This window comes from Enoplosus armatus, chromosome 1 (genome assembly GCF_043641665.1).
Source record: "Enoplosus armatus isolate fEnoArm2 chromosome 1, fEnoArm2.hap1, whole genome shotgun sequence".
In the NCBI taxonomy this organism is placed as follows: Eukaryota; Metazoa; Chordata; class Actinopteri; order Centrarchiformes; family Enoplosidae; genus Enoplosus; species Enoplosus armatus.
In genome coordinates this window covers 27337499-27356625 of record NC_092180.1, presented here as the reverse complement: position 1 = coordinate 27356625, position 19127 = coordinate 27337499, and the positions used below count along the sequence as shown (strand labels likewise).

General features: G+C 45.5%; 1 protein-coding gene across 1 annotated transcript in view; it reads left to right on the top strand.

Moving 5' to 3' along the window:
- The window catches only part of dpy19l3 (dpy-19 like C-mannosyltransferase 3), a 49800-nt gene that overhangs the window by 7582 nt on the left and 23091 nt on the right, over positions 1-19127 (top strand). Inside the window, exons 3-13 of the mRNA XM_070908311.1 lie at positions 1636-1726; positions 4785-4906; positions 5471-5616; positions 7085-7208; positions 7434-7568; positions 8225-8356; positions 9945-10046; positions 10418-10491; positions 13177-13335; positions 14828-14959; positions 18811-18922. Coding sequence (XP_070764412.1) covers positions 1636-1726; positions 4785-4906; positions 5471-5616; positions 7085-7208; positions 7434-7568; positions 8225-8356; positions 9945-10046; positions 10418-10491; positions 13177-13335; positions 14828-14959; positions 18811-18922 — 1329 coding nt within the window. The remainder of the gene's footprint in view (positions 1-1635; positions 1727-4784; positions 4907-5470; positions 5617-7084; positions 7209-7433; positions 7569-8224; positions 8357-9944; positions 10047-10417; positions 10492-13176; positions 13336-14827; positions 14960-18810; positions 18923-19127) is intronic.

Below are 19127 nucleotides of genomic sequence, written 5' to 3'. Positions count from 1 at the left end.
AAATGGCAAAATATGTTTTTTTTTTATAAATCAGGAATTAATCGTGAACCACATTTACTCGAGAATAAACCGTCTTTATTCATGGTTGTGTGTTCCCGTTTGCAGATTTGGTCAAAAAACTTTGACAACGCAGCCAGACATCAAGCCAGCGCAACAACACAAGACATAGCAAGCCAGCTAATATTACTTACTAGTCCAATAGCAAGAAGGCCATCTTGCCGTCTGTCACGCAGCCTTTTATGTCACGAAGCTCTCGCCAAGGACTGAAAGCCAGTCCGAGGTTTACTCTCGGCCGGCCTCTCTTCTCGGCGTCCTCCGTCAGCGTCCTCTTCGGTCTCTTCGCCTCTGCCACGATGTCCGTACCGAGAATACCGGGCTGGATCCACGTGCGACGCAGTGCCGCAAAGCGCTTCGAAGGTGTGATTTAAAGTAGCTCCGTAACGTTGCTTTAAGTGGGCGTCTTTTGTGGGTGGTGAATGGTGAAAACTAATTTTCCTCCTGCCTTTTGCGTCTGTTGTAGAGAGTGTGTCTACTTCCCAGCAACGTATACCCGACAGATTACAAATTTGTGTGTAAAATGTTAGGACTAATATCGCTCTCTGTGTTATGAACCAGTGGTTCTCCATTGCGCTCCTCAGGACTCAAAGCCCCTCTGGTTTTCACTCAATTAAGCAGCGAGGTGGATGAAATTAACTGGTGGGAACATGATTGAGAACCACCGGCCTGTACCTGGTGTCCTGCATGTTTTTAGCCAACTGCAGATTGGATATGTCGTAGGACTGGAGTCACATAGCGTCGATTGCGTTTTAAGTCGTGGAGATGTGGCTGTAGGGGTGGAAGATAGTTAGAATATGGAACACTTTATATGCAAAGTATATTTGAATGTCGCTCCATGGTGGATACGTGTCTTTTTCAGCCTAATGCATTAAGTTGTGATGGAAGTGGAAATCAGCAGGGCTGTTCCCTCTTAGTCATTTAGTCGACGTGTCAGTTGTTAGGGTTTTAGTGGAAATAAGACATTTTGTGTTTGTCTTTTTTATGAGGGATGAGCCATTAATCATAAGTCATTGCTATAAAAAATAGTACATAAATGGCATCGTAATAAATGTGCTTTGGATTTTAACAAGCAGGTTTTGAGATCCTCCGGAATAACCGCATTCATCTGTGGAGGGACAATAATTCTGGAGAAACAATTTGACAGGCTTTTTGAAAAATCACAGCGGGCTAAACGATATGTCAATATACAGTGAATAGCCATTATTTTTAGTCGAGCACAGCTTTAAAAACTATTTACAAACCGAACATGATAGATTGACGATTGACTTAATATTCCGCAGCTGGTTGTTCACTGTTTGCTCTCTGTTTTTCACCTCCCCAGTGGAACAGTAATCATGCGTGGCGAGCGTGAAATCTCCTGGGAAGACATCGTTCAAGCAATCACACACACACACACACACACACACACACACCGTGTTACCTGTCTTGTTGTTGCTGTTGGGGATTACGAGTGTATTAGCTGCTTTGCCTCTATCCCGCCGCATTTTCTGTCATGTCTTGCCAGAATGTCTGTTTTCCATATTACAGAGACCAGAAGTGCTTGGTTTCATGCAACCGAATTCCCCCTTTTGCTTTCAGGAAGTGGAGCGAGAGATCTCCTTTCGGACAGAGTGCGGACTGTACTACTCCTACTACAAGCAAATGCTGCAGGCCCCGTCCATACAGGAAGGTATACGCTACGTTTGTGGTTCATTTTGATGTGTCTATATATCACGCCAGTTTGATTTCATTCATCAAATATCAGCCGGCCCATCTATGTCCTCCTTGATTTTGAGTCTAATTGACTCTTTGCTTAACCCCTCACCAAAGCAAGAAAAGGCACGGCACGCGCGTCAAGCTTTGGTTTTCCAAAAACACAACAGCAAAAGCGTAAGGAACATTTATCTGATATAACGTAAGCTGCAAATGCTAGCAAGTCGAGCTAACTGGCAGTATTTTTTCAGGCCAAGAAGCAACTAACTACATGATTTTGTAAGGTCACAGGCTTTAAAAGCCCAATTCATGACTAGGACTGTTAATGTAGTACTGCGTGAAAGCAAGCCTTTGATGCTATGAGAGTTTAACTTAACATGAGCTTCTCTGTCCTGCTCTTTAATTGGATTTGGGGATATCACGACTACCATAGTTATTTAAGCAGTGTCTTATAATATCTCAAAATCTTGACAAAGACAAGAATTTCTTTTAACAAGGGTAGAGGTACCAGATGGCCGTATCTGCCCGCTCTTACAAGGAAACCTTTTCCAACCAGACCAAACAAATCACTGCGTTTACTCATGACGCACAGTCTGGTCTGAGGGAAATTGGCCTAATTATTCTGCTCCCATTATCATGTAAAATTCCTGGTTGGAAACAGGCTTTTTGTCTCACTCTGTGTTCCCTTCGTTTCCTGCCACAGCAGAATGCCTTGACATGCAGAAGCTACAGTGTTGAGTGTAAGGGAGGTTAAGCGAGCAGAAAAATCCAGGGATGAAAGGACGGGTGGAGTGACGGCATAATGGAAGAAGTGAGAAAAATAAAAGATTGACGTGGGAAATGGAAATTTAGTGAGGTGGGCGAAAGTGAGCAAGGACGGAGACGGGAAAGAGAAAGCGGAAAGAGACAGAAGAAGAAGGATGAGAGGAACAGTATGAGGGCAGAAGGGAAGGATGAAGGAGCTAAGATTAGAGGAGGTTAGAGCGATCAAAGCGAGGCAGGAACGAAGGACAGGGGGAAGGAGGAAGGAAAATGGATAAAGCAAAAATGACAGTTTGAAAGAAAAGGGATCAAAATGAATGAATGAAGTGGAGTGGGTAGTGTGTGTGGGGGGGTTGGGGGGGGGGGGAGGGTGTACTTTGTTTATGGAAAACAGAGCTGGTTTTTATGGTCTTACATGGATCAAGAACACAACAGTGATCAGGCTGACACATCCCAGCCTGCAGCAGAAACTCAGCTCCCTGCTGCTAGTTTGGTGTCACACTTTGTTTCAGTCAAACCAAATACATAGTAATGATACTGCGGCCCAGTGCCCAATTTGGAATAATGACACCGCCGTGTGTTTGAGCGCATGTAACGCTAGTACCAGAGCTTTTGCATGGCACGACAGGGGCGGGCGACATGGCCAAAGTCTTCTATCGCGGTTTATGTCATTTTATGTCACGTGATAGAGAGGGTTTGAAATAACCATACCGTGCTTCATGCTCTGAATTTAGAATTTCACTCTCCTCTTCCATGTTTTCTTGTCACACTCTTCTTCTGCTGTGGTTGGCAAGCCAGCTTAGAGGCACGTTACCGCCACCCACTGCCCAAATTGCGTTACCTTTGCGAGGCAGCGGTATTCGCGAAGAATCCAGCCCCGAATATGTAGCAGAGACAGCTCCCGCCGTGGAAACGGTATTGCCAAATCTCTACCGGCGGAACCAGTTCTGCCGTCGCACGGTACATACCGCCACATCGCCCAACTCTATAGCATGATAATGCCAATGTTAAAGGATAATTAATATTTATTACAACGTGGGTCTTATTTTAGTCGTTTTTTTTTGCCACCATTGATATCTGTAAAAAATACCATTGTTCTCACCAAAGCAGGTTACTGAGAAACACTGACGTTCAGACAGGTTGGAAAGAGAACCCCAGTTTAACCGATCTCATTTGGAAGAGAAAACAAAGGCGAACCATCACAGTTCTGGCCAGTTCAACTTTGGCCCTCTATACTTGCTGTACTCTACTTTTTTTCCCATGTGCAATGAGGGATTACTACCAATGTTTCGGGGTGTGTCCACTTTCAGTTTTACTAAAACATTGACCTGTGCACAACATGTTTGTCATCTGACTGCTCGCATGCCCTTCTCTGTTGTACCAGTGTTGCCATGTTCCCAGATTTCAGCAATTAGTACAATAGAGTACAGTGTTATCACAGCTGATACAAGAAATAATATCCCAAGTGGCATTAGACCTAATTAGCCTTTAAACCTGAAATCTTTCTTTCTTTCTTTTTTGGCCACTTGGGGGCAGCGGAAACAAGCTGTGAACACAACACTGACGTATTATCAGCTTTGAAGTTGATATGGTGAACTTGACACATCCAGCAGGAATAGAGCAATATTAGCATTCGGCTGGCGGCGTGTTTTGTGGCAACTTGGCAAAATATAAGTCCAACATTTACTTTCCTTCCAGCTTTGTTGTGCTCCCCACCAACTCCTGAGGAAAGTGTCTGGCTTTTTAGTTGAACTAAGTCTGTCTGCCGTGCTGGGGCAGGTACCGTACAGTGTTTTTGTTTTTTGTCTCTCTCGCTATAAACAGCTGCTTGCTTCATCTTAAAAGCGGTGAGAGTGGATCAGAACAGTAAGAAGTTTTGGCCCATCAAACCAAAAGATGATAGACAGATGCTGCGTTTATGGTCAGTTATTAGTGTGAAAGTTTCGGAGGAAAAAGCAGCACAAGTACATTTTTTTTTTTTTTTTTAATTCAGCAAAGGAAGTGATGTTTGACGGCTTCCAAGGCTGAACGCACCCTTGGGTTCTCAGGCATCGTCAGGCATTGCACTTTCAGCAATTTAAGGAATTAAATTCAAAAGTTTTGAATAGCACCGTCCTCTAAATGAGCAGAGGTGAGCTCCGAGAAACACTCAAGCCCCTTCCTCCCCGGTTTTCACAGAGCCAATGATAATTATCAGTCCATGTCACTGTGAAGAAAAGGTGGCATTTCTAAATTGTGTGTGTGTGTGTGTGTGTGTGTGTGTGTGTTCCTAGGGCTCTCCGATTTGATCCATGACAACTTGACAGAATCCAAGAGGACCATTAATCTCCTACAGCGAATGAATATCTACCAAGAGGTCTTTCTCAGTGTTCTCTACAGATTGTTGCCCATACAGGTAACGCATCACTCAGCTGTCAGCTACCTACAGTGGGCTCGTGAAGCACAACAGATTAGAGTAATGACTGCCACTATTACAACTGTGATTGACTATCTCTGTGACTTTTCTTGTCACCTCGGCCCATGAAATGAAAGCATTCTCGCTGCGAGAATGTAAAAATAATATCACAATATCAGGCCCGGTCATTAACCAAGGTACTGTTACGAATGAGAGTCACATTAGGAGACTGTCAGGCGTTTGAGGTGCCGTGGCATTTTGCATTTTGGTCTTTTGAGCTGACACGGCTTGGCACACTTGCGGTTGTCACACGATGGGGGGGGGGGGTTCTGTATTGGCATGTCAATTAACTGGGAAACAGCTACTTAGCCTCCCCAGCGATCCCGCGGTGACAAGAATGGCGGGAAGGGAAATATCAGACCAAACTTTGGAAATGTCACAGTGTTCCTGAGTCAGTCGCTGTCAACCGTAGTCAACTCTCTGTGTGTTCATTTACTGCGCCTAATGAACTAATGGTTTCTGTGTGTGTGTGTGTGTGTGTGTGTGTGTGTGTGTGTGGTCCAGTCGTATCTGGAGCCAGTGTATTTCTACATCTACACAGTGTTCTCGCTCCAAGCAGTGTATGTGATCGCTCTGTACCTCACAGCGTGGCTCCTGTCTGGTTCCTGGCAGGCTGGGACGCTCACTGGGGTCTGGTACATCCTCAACAGGTGGGTAATGAATGTGCGGGGGGGGGGTGCGCACTTGACTCTCTGTAAATGTTATGGCAGATTTACATGTCGGGGTGGGTTCCCAGATGAACCCTCACTGAGTCGTGACAGAACTGTACATACGTTTGAAACCACAAAGCTTCCCGGTTCTATCCGTGTAAACCACGTTAGATTGCAATATCACTTTGGTTATGTGTGCAGGGGAGTGCACACATAACCAAATACAAAAACACAAATGCAGGTTTCAAATCAGTCATTTTGACATGTAACTCAGGCAGTCTTTCAACGTCGGCATTTTGAGTGAATATCATCAAATAATGTAAATCTCTCCCATTTTCATTCCAGCTTCTTTTTCTTATATATGAAACCTCAATATTAAGCTCTCTTTCCCATTTCTTTTTTTTTTATAAATTTTATTTTATTTCCTTGCGTGCGTTGATCATTCGTCGGATCACGTTATTTACTTGCGTGGAGGAGTCTTGAGTTCTTTCCTGCGGTAATCCCTCAGCCGCCCATGGTTTAACTCCCTGGTCACATCGAGCTGTTTTATAGTGTGCTGTCATAAGAATCCTGTTTTAATACATTCGTATATATCCCTGTGCCACTTTTCACGTCTCAATAAGAAGAGCAGTCAAATGAGCACATCAAGCATGCACAACTTTATTTTTTATTACTACAGCAACTTGGACGCTGTTGGTGATTCAGGCAGCAGGATTCTGTAAATGACCATACTTTATTCATATATATTTTATTTGTGACTTGGTCTCCTGTGGTGTGAACAGAGTTAAGGACGTGGTAAATGACACCGCCCTCATTTATATGGGACTCTAATGAACCTAATGAATCCAGCTGACGACCCCCGCGAGAGTCAGACACAATGTCCTGCTTACATTATTAAAATGTGCACTCCACCAAGAAGGCTTGGCACTAGTTTTGCTATTCAAGCTGTTATTTGGACATTAGTGGAGTCAGAGAGTGGCAAATGATTGTTTGTTATACTAAAAGGGTTAAGGACCTGGTCTGTTGTGAGACCGTGGCCTGTCCGTCTGTCTCCTGCGGCATGATGGCCAGCGACAGAGACGAGAACGTGACGCTGGAAATCAGCACGTTTCTGTGATGTTTCGTAGTAACGGGAACATTTCTGTCGCTGAAATCCAACAAAGAAAAGTCTTCCTGGAAGTCACCGGCCACCAAAACATATTTACAATACAGCATGTAACTCCCAGTAAAAGCACAACTCTTGTTTTGTGTCCGGATTAAATAAACAAGATTACGCACATTCGGGGGTTGTTGGTAGAGCTGTTTACCCGTGTCTCCAGTCTTACCGGATGCTGAACTATCACTTTAACAGAATGTGGTTGCTTTGGCCATCGAAACTTAGCCCTTAGTTGTGAGCTAGACATTTTGATAATACGTCATTTTTAAAATTGATTTCCGCCGTCCGCCTGTCTCTCCGTCTCCCTATCAGGGTCGACACCACCCGGGTGGAGTTCACCATCTCTCTCAGGGAGAACTGGTCCTTGCCCTTCCTAGCGCTGCAGGTCACCGCCATCACCTGTTACCTCAGACCTCAGCTCACCGCCTTGCAGCAGGTATACACAAACTCACACCGAATCAAAGCTGTGGGTCACCCCCCCCCCCCACCGCATCGATTGGCCTTGCCTTGGCACACCCAGCCGATCCATTCAATAATGTGCAATCTCTAAAAGAGCTAGCAGCACATCAGGAATGAGTATATATGCCATTCGCACAGACACAGTCTAAGTATCTAACCCCAGTGTGTGTGTGTGTGTGTGTGTGTGTGTTTCCCTCCTCAGAAGGTGATGGTGTGGTTGATGTATGTGACGACGTTTTGTTTCTGCCTGACGTGGCAGTTCAACCAGTTCATCCTGCTTGTTCAGGCTCTCATCATATACACCCTGGACTGCGTCGACTTCTTGACAACTGCACAGGTACGGCTACAGGAAGGACCAGATACTTGACAGGGTCAGTTTCATGGATGCATAAGAGGAGCTGGATGCCGGACTCCAAAATGGCAGTCCGCTGAATGAAAATGACCCGCCTGTTAATATATTCGAAATGAAACGATCCCGTCGGAATGAAAATGGGGCGTTTTTCCGCTCCGCTCTGCGCCACGAGGGCGACCATCTGCTCTCAGAATGGAAATGCTTGAATTTTACACTCAAAAAGCTGTACGCATCCTGTATGGACTTTGTAGCTGGTTCCCTTGCTGGTGTCTGCAGTCGTGAAGACTTGAAGGATACCAGCTGATATCACACAAGTAATGGCTTAAAGGTGACATCACAACCTCACGGAAGTCCTGGCAGCTCGTTTTAAAGGCACAGTTTCTGAATACGGGCTGTGTTTCATTTCTCTGTGGAGCGTTTTGATCCTTTCGCAGTATTTATACAGCACCCAGACCTGCTTTATAATCAAACAAGACATGGAGAGCTATAGCTCCTACCACATGGGACCTTTACGTTTGCCTACATTTTAAAGGAATACACCACCTTTCAGAGCAACATTGGTGTTCAGTGGCGTATTCCTGTGTAGGGCTGACATCAACCACAAATTGTGTGTGTGTGTGTGTGTGTGTGTGTTTCTCCAGGTGACCACTCTGTACCTTGTACAAGTGAGCGGTCTGCTAAGTGTGTGGCTCCTCCAGTTCTGTAACTCGATGATACTGGGATCACTGGTCCTGAGCTTCATCGTGGCCGCACTCTTCATCAGACACTGCCAGGTCAGTATGTGCGTGTGTGTGTGTGTGAGTGATGGGTACAGAGAATGAATATAACCCTGTTGTTGGTGTATCTTGTTTATAAAACCCACAGATGGGAGATTAACCTGCATCTTGGTTGACGTGAAGAAGCCTGTGCTGCAGTCAGTTTTTGTTTTTTTCGCAGAAGATAATTCCAATTTGTATGCTGCAGACATGTTTTCCTGTCAGGTCTAAATTAAACTTAGTTCAATCACATCTTGTCACAGCAAGAATTACAGACACATTTAATGTGACAGGATGACGGCGGGATGGAGAGGAAGGTAGGCTGAGATGCCGAAATGGGAGACAAGGATTTCATTTCTGGCTTTATATATTAATCGTTTGTGTAATTGTGAAATGTTTTATTAAAAACTGGCATGTACAATCCATTCTAAATATATGTTGCAGAGTCGTCGGGTTAGGACTCGAGGCAGACTCGAATTATGAATCTGATGACGTTAGGCTCTACTTGGACTTTAATGCCTTCGACTGGTGACCTCAGGACTTCATCCTTTTGACTTGGAATGACTTGATATCCTCCCCGAGCCCAAATATTAAAGTGTATGTTGTAAAAAATCAAAAAACAAAAAAACAAAGACTGCAGCGCATCAACTTTTTCCTGAGTGAACTCTGAATCAAATCGGGCCAATCACGTTGCACAAGCAAGAGGGAAAGTTTAGCGTTTAGCAATGTAGACGAGCACGTTATCACATTAGGGCAGAACACATTTCAGGTGAGCAAACTTCCGAGTCGCACCTTTCACCGCTGTCAAATCACGCCAGCTGTACTCGGGCAAAAAGTCACTTGTGAGATAAAAGAAGAATCACTCTGTAAAATGTCTCCAGTATCGTGAGTGGACGGTGTGCCCTTGTGGTTCGACAAGAGTCTTCACAAAATTCAGATCGATTTCAGTCGCCGGAATCTCCTTCATTCATGCGATCAGCTCGGGATCTTGGAACAAGAGAGCAGTAACATTTCATTTAAATCAGTGTTGAAAGCTGGAGACGTACGGATTCCATGAAGGGTCCAACTTTAGACTGAGATTTGATGAAATGATATCAAACCCTGACCCGTGTCACTGGAGTAACCGGGATGCCGAGGCACCTGATCATTTTGCTTTTAAATGTTATGAAAGTAATAAACACACATTTTCAAAAAAAAGCATTCATTATTTCTGTAAATGTACTAAACTAACTGGCATTAGATTTGGCATAATGACTTGTTTAGGCCTCGGAATACACATTTTAGGAACTGGACTTGACTTGGGACTTGTTGGTCCTGACTTGTAGATTGACTCTGAACTTCATAGCCGAGATACGAAACTGACTTACGTGACTTGCAAAACAATGACTTAAAAAGGTATAAAGTGGCGTATTAGTTTGTGACGTATTTTATCAGTCATGGCCGACGATGTTGGCATTTAATGTCTGGATGCATGTATCTAACGCTGGGGGGGGGTGGGGCATGTGAAGCTGTATGGGTCTGCTTTCCTCAAATGTCTCAGTGTAAAACTGCATTGAGAGTATGAAGTGTGTTTTGACTAATCTCTTGTTGCCGTGTGGCCGTGCAGCCTGGTCTGAAGACAGGAGGCCTGCTGGTTCGTCTGGGCAAACTGGTTCTCCACAGCGCCATGGTTCTCCTCCTCACCTTCACCATCAACTACCTGGCCAAGGTGATCCTCTTCTTCCTCCCTTGCTCCCGTCCTTCACTCTTCCCCTCCTTTCCCATCTCCAGCCCCACTTTCCTCTCCATATCTCCTCTTACCTCCCCCCTCCCCCTCTTCTCCTTCCTCTGCTCCGTCCTTTCCCGTCCTACTACTGCTTCTCTTGTCTTTCCACTCTCCCACCTCCCTCCACTGCAGCCCTCCTCCTCCTCCTCCTCATGTATCTAAAACTTGTAGGTATGATGTGAGGTCACCGTATGGCCTGAGTTTGGTTTATTTACTTTAAACATCTCAGCATGCTGATCTTTAGCCTTGACAAGATGACCTTACCCCTGTGTGTGTGTGTGTGTGTGTGTGTGTGTGTGTGTGTGTGTTTACAGAAAGCACTTCAGCTCAGATCAGACGAACACATCTTTAAATTCATCAAGTCAAAGTTTGCCTTGGGGCCGACGAGGTATGAACACACACACACACACACACACACACACACACGCTCTAACACAGATTCACATGCTTCCGGTCTTGAACACGGTCACACGCCACACTGATTGTGTCAAACTGATTTCGACACAAGGGGCGTGCTCACACACAGTGGTGCGCGCACAAAGCCCGCACACCCTCTTGACGCGACGCAGCGCGACTGTGTTATTCACGCGGCACCAGTATTGTAGCACCTGGCGTGTTAGTGCGTGTGAATAATAGATGGCATGGGTAACGCCACCAGCAGGCCTCCCATCGATCAGACGCCGTGTGTGTGTGTGTGTGTGTGTGTGTGTGTTGAGCCGCTCAGCTCGCTGGATAGCTGCTCCGGTGTGGCAGATAACACATCTCACAGCCCAACGCCACACAACTGGCCCTTCAATTATTCAGGAGGCTGTGGAAAGTGCAACGCTTACTCCATATCTCTGCCTCTCCCTCTGCTCCTGTCCCTCTCTCTCTCGCTGAGGCTTACTCTCTTTCATCCCCGGAGTTTTGCGCTGTGCTTCGCGATGTCTCAATTCTCAGCTCAGTTGCTTATCAGCGCGGCTGTCCATCAGACGCAGCAGCACCAATGACACGGCGGCAAATGTTCCGCTCTAAAAAAAAAAAAACCCAGCAGCACAAGTTTACACCTGACGTTCATGTCGAGGTGAATTAATTCTGTTTGAAAATGTTGATTCTCGCAGCTCTCTCTTCAGTTCAGGATGGACCCTGTTCTTCTTTGTACATGGAAAACTAATGTATCTTAATTCGATTGTGGATGATTGGACAACGCCTTTAAAGCTGCCTTCAAAATAATCTGAAGTTCCTGAAATCCTCTGCAGGTAGCTGGATCATGATCTCATATATGAACTGGTAGTTAAAAGTAACTCTGTAACTTTCTACTTCCGCTCCACTCATAAGCTTATAAAATGCAACACAGTATGAAACAGTAAAGCAGTGGCTCCCAACCTTTTTGGCTTGTGACCCCGGAGAAAAAGCAGTCTCTTTTCATGTTTCAGATGTCTATGAATTTAAATAAGTGTTCAAGTTCCGGTGAGGTAAAATGATATCATGCTTCACAAAAACATACTAATTGAGAAAAGTCCAAAATAAGAGTACAGGTTTGTGAAACAGAACTTCTTACCCCACTAGTCAGAGACGGAGACTGTGACCTTCCTCAAATGAATACATGAAACAAACAACAGGTGAAACAAACAGGTTTTCTACATCGTCTTCCACTGTTTGAGGTTCGACTGGCGCTCATTTGCCTACGTCATCTTGTTGTGCCCTCTTCTTCTGCTGGTCTGGTTTAATGGCACCCGACTGGAGAGTACCGCTTATCTGGACGAACCATCTCCTAATGATCTCATAACGGTAGTGGATGGAGACAGGCATTCATTCGCATTTCCTTTGCAGATTTTCTCGAAATTCCGTCAAAATGTGCGATACGCTTGGATGGAAACCTGGCTATTGATGCATCAGCAGTAATAATGTAATACTGGATATAAAATAATGTAACGCTCATAAGAGCATTCTGCATTTTTCTGCAGAATTAGGACGTTTGGTGCTTTGATACTAAGTAAATGTGATACTTCTATACTTTTATTTAAGTAGGTGTTTGGATGCAGGACTTTTACTTGTAAGAGAGTAGTTTTACATTGCTGCCGTGGTACTTTTACTTAAGTAAAGGATCTAAATACTTGTTCCACCACGGGCTAATTTCAAGATACAAAGGGATCCTTTTTTTTTTTTTTGAGGTATGATGATGCAAAGACGTCCCTGTTATCAAACCACTGGAAACACAAAAGGTGGCATTTTCATGATGACACTATGTTTGGAATTTGTGATTTGAATACTAAAATGTATGAAATGTGTTTGCATTACAAGTATACAGTAGACTGCACAAAACAAACTATACTTCATAAGGGATTTTGGCAGCGTTTCCTTTCATAGTAGAATATTCATGAGGTACTGAGGCTTATTTCTCAGTTAAGAAGAACCCATGCAGAGAAGAAGCGTGAGGTTTACTTGGACAACCGCTGCATGCACTTCCACCAGTAAGACTCTCACTAATCATGCACACAAAATCACCTACAGCCCAACTGTATTCACTCATAATAACTGATGTGGAGCACAATGTTGGTCACAATAGAACTAGTAACATTTCAGGAACACAAATGTAAGGAAACTTATGTCCATTAGTCTGTTGGCCCAGTGCATGTTAGGAGGCTTCCCCAAATACCTAGCTCACATAAGTGCACCAGCCATATTGCGCATCATGTTAGTGCTGATCTTGAGTTTTCACTTTCCACTCGAGTTGCCTTCATTTCGAAACAAAAGCCCGCTGTTAAATCAAGATAACTTCAGGCGGGATGAACAAATCAATTCAAGAACCGAATTAGTTGGATGAGAATTAGCGCGTTCATTTGAGCCTAAGAGCGGCATGTTAAGCCTGGATTAGCTGAACACATTTGATGAGGGTACAGTTAGCATAGAGTGCGGCCCACAGAAACTTCATCAACAGAATATCCAAAAGATGTCCCTTGACGTGCTGAGTGATAAACAGCACAGCAATGAGTTTTGCACCAAATGCAGAGGAACAAAACAGTTTCAACTTCGCCCCCTACTCTTCATTTCTTTTATGTCCGTCTTTCTGACCCCACCCCGCCTCCTGCAGGGATTTTGATGCCAGTCTCTACCTGTGCGAGGAGGCCTTCGGTCTGCTGCCCCTCGACACGCTGGAGCGCCTGGCTGGCACCCTGCTGCTGTACCCCTACGTCCTCACACTGCTACTGCTCAGCGGCATGTTGGCGGTGGCCGCACTGCAGAACCTGAGGTAGGTGATGGCTGGACAGGAAGTGACAAGGGAGGGGGAGAAGGGATTCTTGCTGTCGCATGAAAAGAAGCATTTGGCAGCTCTATGGGGGGAGGTATAGTATAATATCCAGGTTTTCTCTTACTTCTCTTCTAATGACCAGTGTAATCTGTGTTAAGTGTGTGCATTTACGGTCCCAACACAAAGATGACTTTTGGTTATGTCTTGGACTATTTTATACGTCATGTATCCAGTTCAGTGTTGACTGTTACAGCTAAGCAGGAAGGCTGTTAGGCTTCAATGGAGTAGTGTTGATGGCTTACTTGCTTGGACCACAATCGGAGATATTTTACAATCAGACCACTTGCATGTAAAAGAGGGGCTTTTTAGCGCCTTTCAGCCGATTGTTTCTCGCTTTTTTAAGGCGCGCAACTGTACAGTTTTGGTTCAGCCTCGTCAGCGCCGTTTCCAGACGCGGCAGGCAGCTGTTTTTTCGGTGACGAAGCTCTGATAATTCAACACTGTGCACCACCTGCGCGGCCCCCACGCGGCAGACGGACAAAGATAGCGACCAGCTTAGGTATATCTTATCTTATTACCTGCAGTGTAGAAGGAAGTGCAGAAAATTCAAACGCTGCTTTCAAGAATCAATTAGCAAACTTGGAAATCATGTTCTTATTCATACATATCTAGTCCTTATGTATTTGTAACAGCCAGTGTTTTAGTATTTAATGCTCAAACTTGGCAGGGATGAAAAAGTGTGCGACCTTGTCAGGGCAGGTTGGTCAAAGGAGGTAGTGAAGTGTAAATGACTGGAAAGTTTCCGCCCTTGCAGAGAGTAAAGGGAGTTTCGGCTCAGAGGAAGACATCAGGATGTCTACCAGGAGGCAGGAACCCAGTCAAGGTGTTAGTCACTGTCCCCATGTCTCTGCCCCACATCACTGCAGATTTAGTAATGGCATTGTTGCTTCATGCTCTGGATAATAGAATATTCTCCCAGCTGCCTCTCAGAGCTTCATTTGCCTGTGGTGCAAGGTGAGAGGCCGCATTGAACTAATCACATTAGCATATCAACTCGCCCGCTGCTGTTGGAGGGCCGGAATACTAACCTCATAGAACAAAGGGCTATTTGCCAATTCAGGAGTTAATTTAATCCAGTTTTACCCCACCTCACGTAGAAGCAAGAGCCAGATTGGATTTGTATTCAAATGGAGCCCCGTGTCCGTCTGATTCGGCGCGGGAGGCCAAATCGCGGGAGTGACATCACTGCCCTCGGGCCCTTCTCCGGCTCGTCTGCGCGCTGACTCCTGCAGACAGAAACGGTCGTGGGTGTGCATCATTGCGTGTCCGCTCGTTCGCATACAGCTAATGAAATCTGAATAACAGCTACTGAGATCTGAATAATCTGAATAATATCAATTCCACCCACCTTCCCCTTCTGCCTCTCTTCTCAAGCGTCTGGCTGCAATGTTTTGTGTATCACTGTTGTCTTTTGTCTCGCTGCCTCTCTCAGCAGACCTAAGGGGGGTTCAGCCGAGGAGAGGAAAGGAGCCGGAGAGGGGCGAGTGGCGGGTCTTCGCCCGGATGTGGCCTATAATCTGTTGCACTCACTGTTCTATGGCCTCCTGGCCTTCAGCACTATGAGGTGAGCTCGTGCACACACTCACATTCCCAAGTAGTCTCGGACAGGGATTCTTCAAATGTGCTTTTCCTCTTGGCGGCTTGATTGTGGGTGCTCGTGAGCAGACGCTGGAATCCAAGTGCCCTCTCGAACTGTTTTCTCACCGAGTGTCTGAGTGATCCACTTCAAGCCCCGATCAGCCCTCCACACCAAGCGCTGTCCCGCAGTACCTCAATCTTTCAGATAGCGACACCACGCACAGCAGGAACACAAAGAGTGGACACAGTTGGACAAGTGATGGCTGAGACCCATACGCGCCAACTCTCAGTGCCCCGACCCCCTTGGTTACTGTTGCCACGCCTGAGATTGTACACATGCAGGTCACAATGATAATCGTAGTGATTTTTGAAAGAATAGGTCCTTGATTTCAGGCAGCAGTTAGGTAAAGAAGGCGTCTAACTTCTGGCCGGCGTTGATTTTGTAGGCCGATTGTCACTAGAAGATTTTATCGGCTGTGGCTAGCTAGTTAAAAAGCTAGTTGCCTTGATTTGTATGGCTGCGGTTCTTGTGAAAGGGGCGTTAAATATGCACAAGCATCACCGTTCCTGACCCATGTGGAAATACAGAAACAGTATTGTTCTCGTGTTGCAGTGTAGGGCTGGTCTAACACAACACTGACTTGTTTTTGTTTTTCATTTTGGAGCAGTATGTTTCAAAATGTTAAAATGCTTCAGGGATGAGAACTAACCAATGAGAATATGCATGTAACACTAATGGGTAATGTTTCCCCAAATCCCACATATGAGGAAGTACCACACAGTGAATGTGCCTATGAAGGTAGCGAGCACCGTAGCCAGAGCAGCTAAACACACTGTTTAATCCATTTCTTACACTTGTGTTTTTTGGTTTTGGAGAGGCTAGAAAAAGACACCGGAGTATCACTCATACTACAGCTACCATGCGCACTGCTTCTGCATGTGGGGGAATCTGCCTTTGGGTTCAGTCGCTGTTTGGAAAGCTGCACACAAAATGGGTCTCGAAAGATGCCCCGGCCACTTCCCGCGCAACGTTGGGAATGTCTGTGGAGAGAGTAAAAAAGGGAAAAAAAAAGAAAGCCCCTGACAGAAGAATGAGCGTACCTCATATTTTGGAGTCGGCGGGAATTAGTTATCCGTTGAACCGGAGGTTGTTTCGCTCGTGTTTTTTGCACAGGCATGCCACTCCATGGATTGTGTCCAAAGGTTTCAGCCCGCTTCTTTATCTGAGGACACAGAGGGGAATGTTGGTGTTGCGGGGATATAAGAGGCATGTTATGAGGACATGCTGTGCATTTCTACTGTCAAAAACAGTAGAGGTTAATGGGAAAAGGCATTTTTTTGGTACGTTTTCACTCTTTTTCATTTTTCTGTAACAGCTAGCCAGATCTGCTTCTCTAGGTTGTTTTGTAACTGATAAAGGGGAAACTTAACAATAATAGTGTTTATAAAATTGCTCTTTATTTAACTATTCAGAAGCAGAAAATAAAAACTCTGCATGGCGCTGTCCGCCTACTGTAAGATATTTCATCTTGCGTAACACTTTATAATTAGCTCTATTAGCCTTCCCTCTCATATTCTCTGGTTTTTATGTTGCTGCGCTCTCTTTGGCGTCCTGCTGGCACACACACACACACACACACACACACACACACACACACACACACACACACACACACACACACCGTGGCCTGTTTCTGTGCTTCACCTAACCGCATCATCCATTGGCAGGTTCCCTCTGTGGAACAGCGCCTCTGCAGAGGCTCCAGTTATGGATACCAGACTCTGGCTGTGGGGCGAGAGCACCAGGCACCAACACTGGCACAGAGGCTTCTGCCACTGAACAGAAACATCTTTCTTGCAGCCCACTTTCATATCCAGCCCCTTCTCCTTAATTTCCGGAATGATGCGGCTCTCTGAGCTGGCAGCTTTTGCTACCGCTGTGACATGACGGCTCCTGACAAATGTGCCCTTATTGGCCACACCAGAACTATGACCGCCAAACAATATCGACCCACCGGCCTCAACCTCTGCAGCCACACTGCCTCGACTCTGTGCCGCCTCTCTCTTGCAGTCAAGTTACTTTTTGTAAATCACTTTCTCAAGCTGTTGTAATATTGTCCAGTTCCGTTGTCATGCATTCTGGTGTTTGCGCGTGATTAAAGAGTAATGTAACATTAATAATCTCATATATAAAGTTTAAATACCAGAGTTTCTGTGCTGACTGTGCTGACTATTCCTGCACTGCCACTCCCGTACAGGTTGTGGTGTTTCCCTAGAGTAATCAGTGGATGATTGAAAGACTTTTGGATAGATGCATGTTCACATTTTGAGTTGTATGTAACACCTTTTCGCTTTCCGTCTTGGGCCTCGCAACCCCAGACCTACTCAGTGTTGATGGGTTCACATCAGTACAACATGCTAAGTGCTTTACAGTATTGCATTCGCACATTGCTCTAATTATTAGCTCGGTAGTGCTACACAACTTGACTAGCACGCCTTGTGGCCTGCAGTTTCTCCCCCGTTTCTCATCTATAATCTTAAACACGACAGCCCCCCCCCCCCCCCCCAGACCTGACTCCCAACTTTCATCCGTAATTGTCAAGTGGTGTTCGCTGCCAGCATCATCAGTACATTTTCCGTAAACACAGGCTGCCGCGCTCGACACCCACGATTCATTGTGAATGTGTAATTGCCTTTAACTTTAGGCTCTTTGTGAGGACTGTCAAGCAAACCGTGATTCCAATTGGAATCATCCCTTCTTTCCCCCTGTATTAAAAGAAACCTGCAATTACTCAGCGAGAAGGAAAAGGGGAACATGCTCGTGTGTGGTTCGTTCATAGCAACATGGAGATGCAGGTTTTCAAAGATTCACATGAGTAGCTTGATTTGAATATGATTTTGAGTTGCCGTATAGCCTCCAGCTGGGATTTACTCTTGCTTGCTTGTGAGTGTTCCACATTGTGTTCTTGCGGCGACCCGAGGGTATGTGGTGGGCAGGATTTGGAATGGCATGTGACGTGCGGTGCGTTTCGTACGTATGGTTCATACAGTGCATTCCTCCTCCAGTCAGGAATTAAAGAACTGATTGAATCCACACAAAAGGAGGAAAAGACTGAAAGCTTTTAAGTCAGCAGCAGCAGCAGCAGCAGCCAGGTAGCAGCAGAAAGGGACTCATTTGATTTCAGCACTTTTCTCTAAAATGCTGATGAAGAGCGAAAGGCCAAAAGAGCAGAGAGCCATTCGTTTCTGTCAGACAGCTCCCTTGCATGAAAAACCGTATTGAGATTTATTTCTGTGAGGCTGCACTTCTTTATGCCTCCCGCGCCCCCCCCCCCCCCCCCTCTCTCTCTCTCTCTCCCTCTCACGGCTCCATCTCTGTACCTGTCAACAATTTTTCAGCTCATTTCATTCTCTCGGTGCTCTCTCTGCTGTTCACTCCTCTCTGTTTTAATCTCTCCCTCATTTGTTAAGAGCTCTAATTCGTGCGCTTTGGGTCAGAACCGACATAATAATAATAATGCTGTGTTTTAGGCACTAAATTCAGTTCAAGCGCAGTGGAACCATTTCACTAAAGACGAGTTGGTTTGTCATGTGTGAGTTCAACGTGCTTGACTGGCAGGGAGCATCCTTTCAACACTCACACACACACACACACGCACACGCACACACACACACACACACACACACACACACACACACACACACACACACACACACACACACACACACATCATCACATACACACCAGCAGTGGAAATTTGGCCAGATGAAACATTTTGAAAAGTCTTTCTAACACCACTTGATGTTGCCTCCCTCTCTCTGCCACTCTCTATCCAGGATGAAGTACATATGGACGGGCCATATGTGTGCGCTGGCGGCCTATGGTGTGTGTGGGACGGAGTTGTGGACTGTGCTCCTCAGCTCTCTCCGCTGCAACAGTAAAGTTCTGGTACGGGCTCACAACAACAACTGCACCTCCAGCTCCCATTTAGCTCATTGTTTTGGGCATTGTTGCCCATAAACACGACTCCAAGTGTCTGCTAGATGTATAAATTGGTAACTGTGTGCGAACACATTTGGCGTAATAACTTCATAACGTGATACGTTGTGTGTCAGATGTTGTGTTTTCAACTTGCTCAGTTGGCAAAAATGGC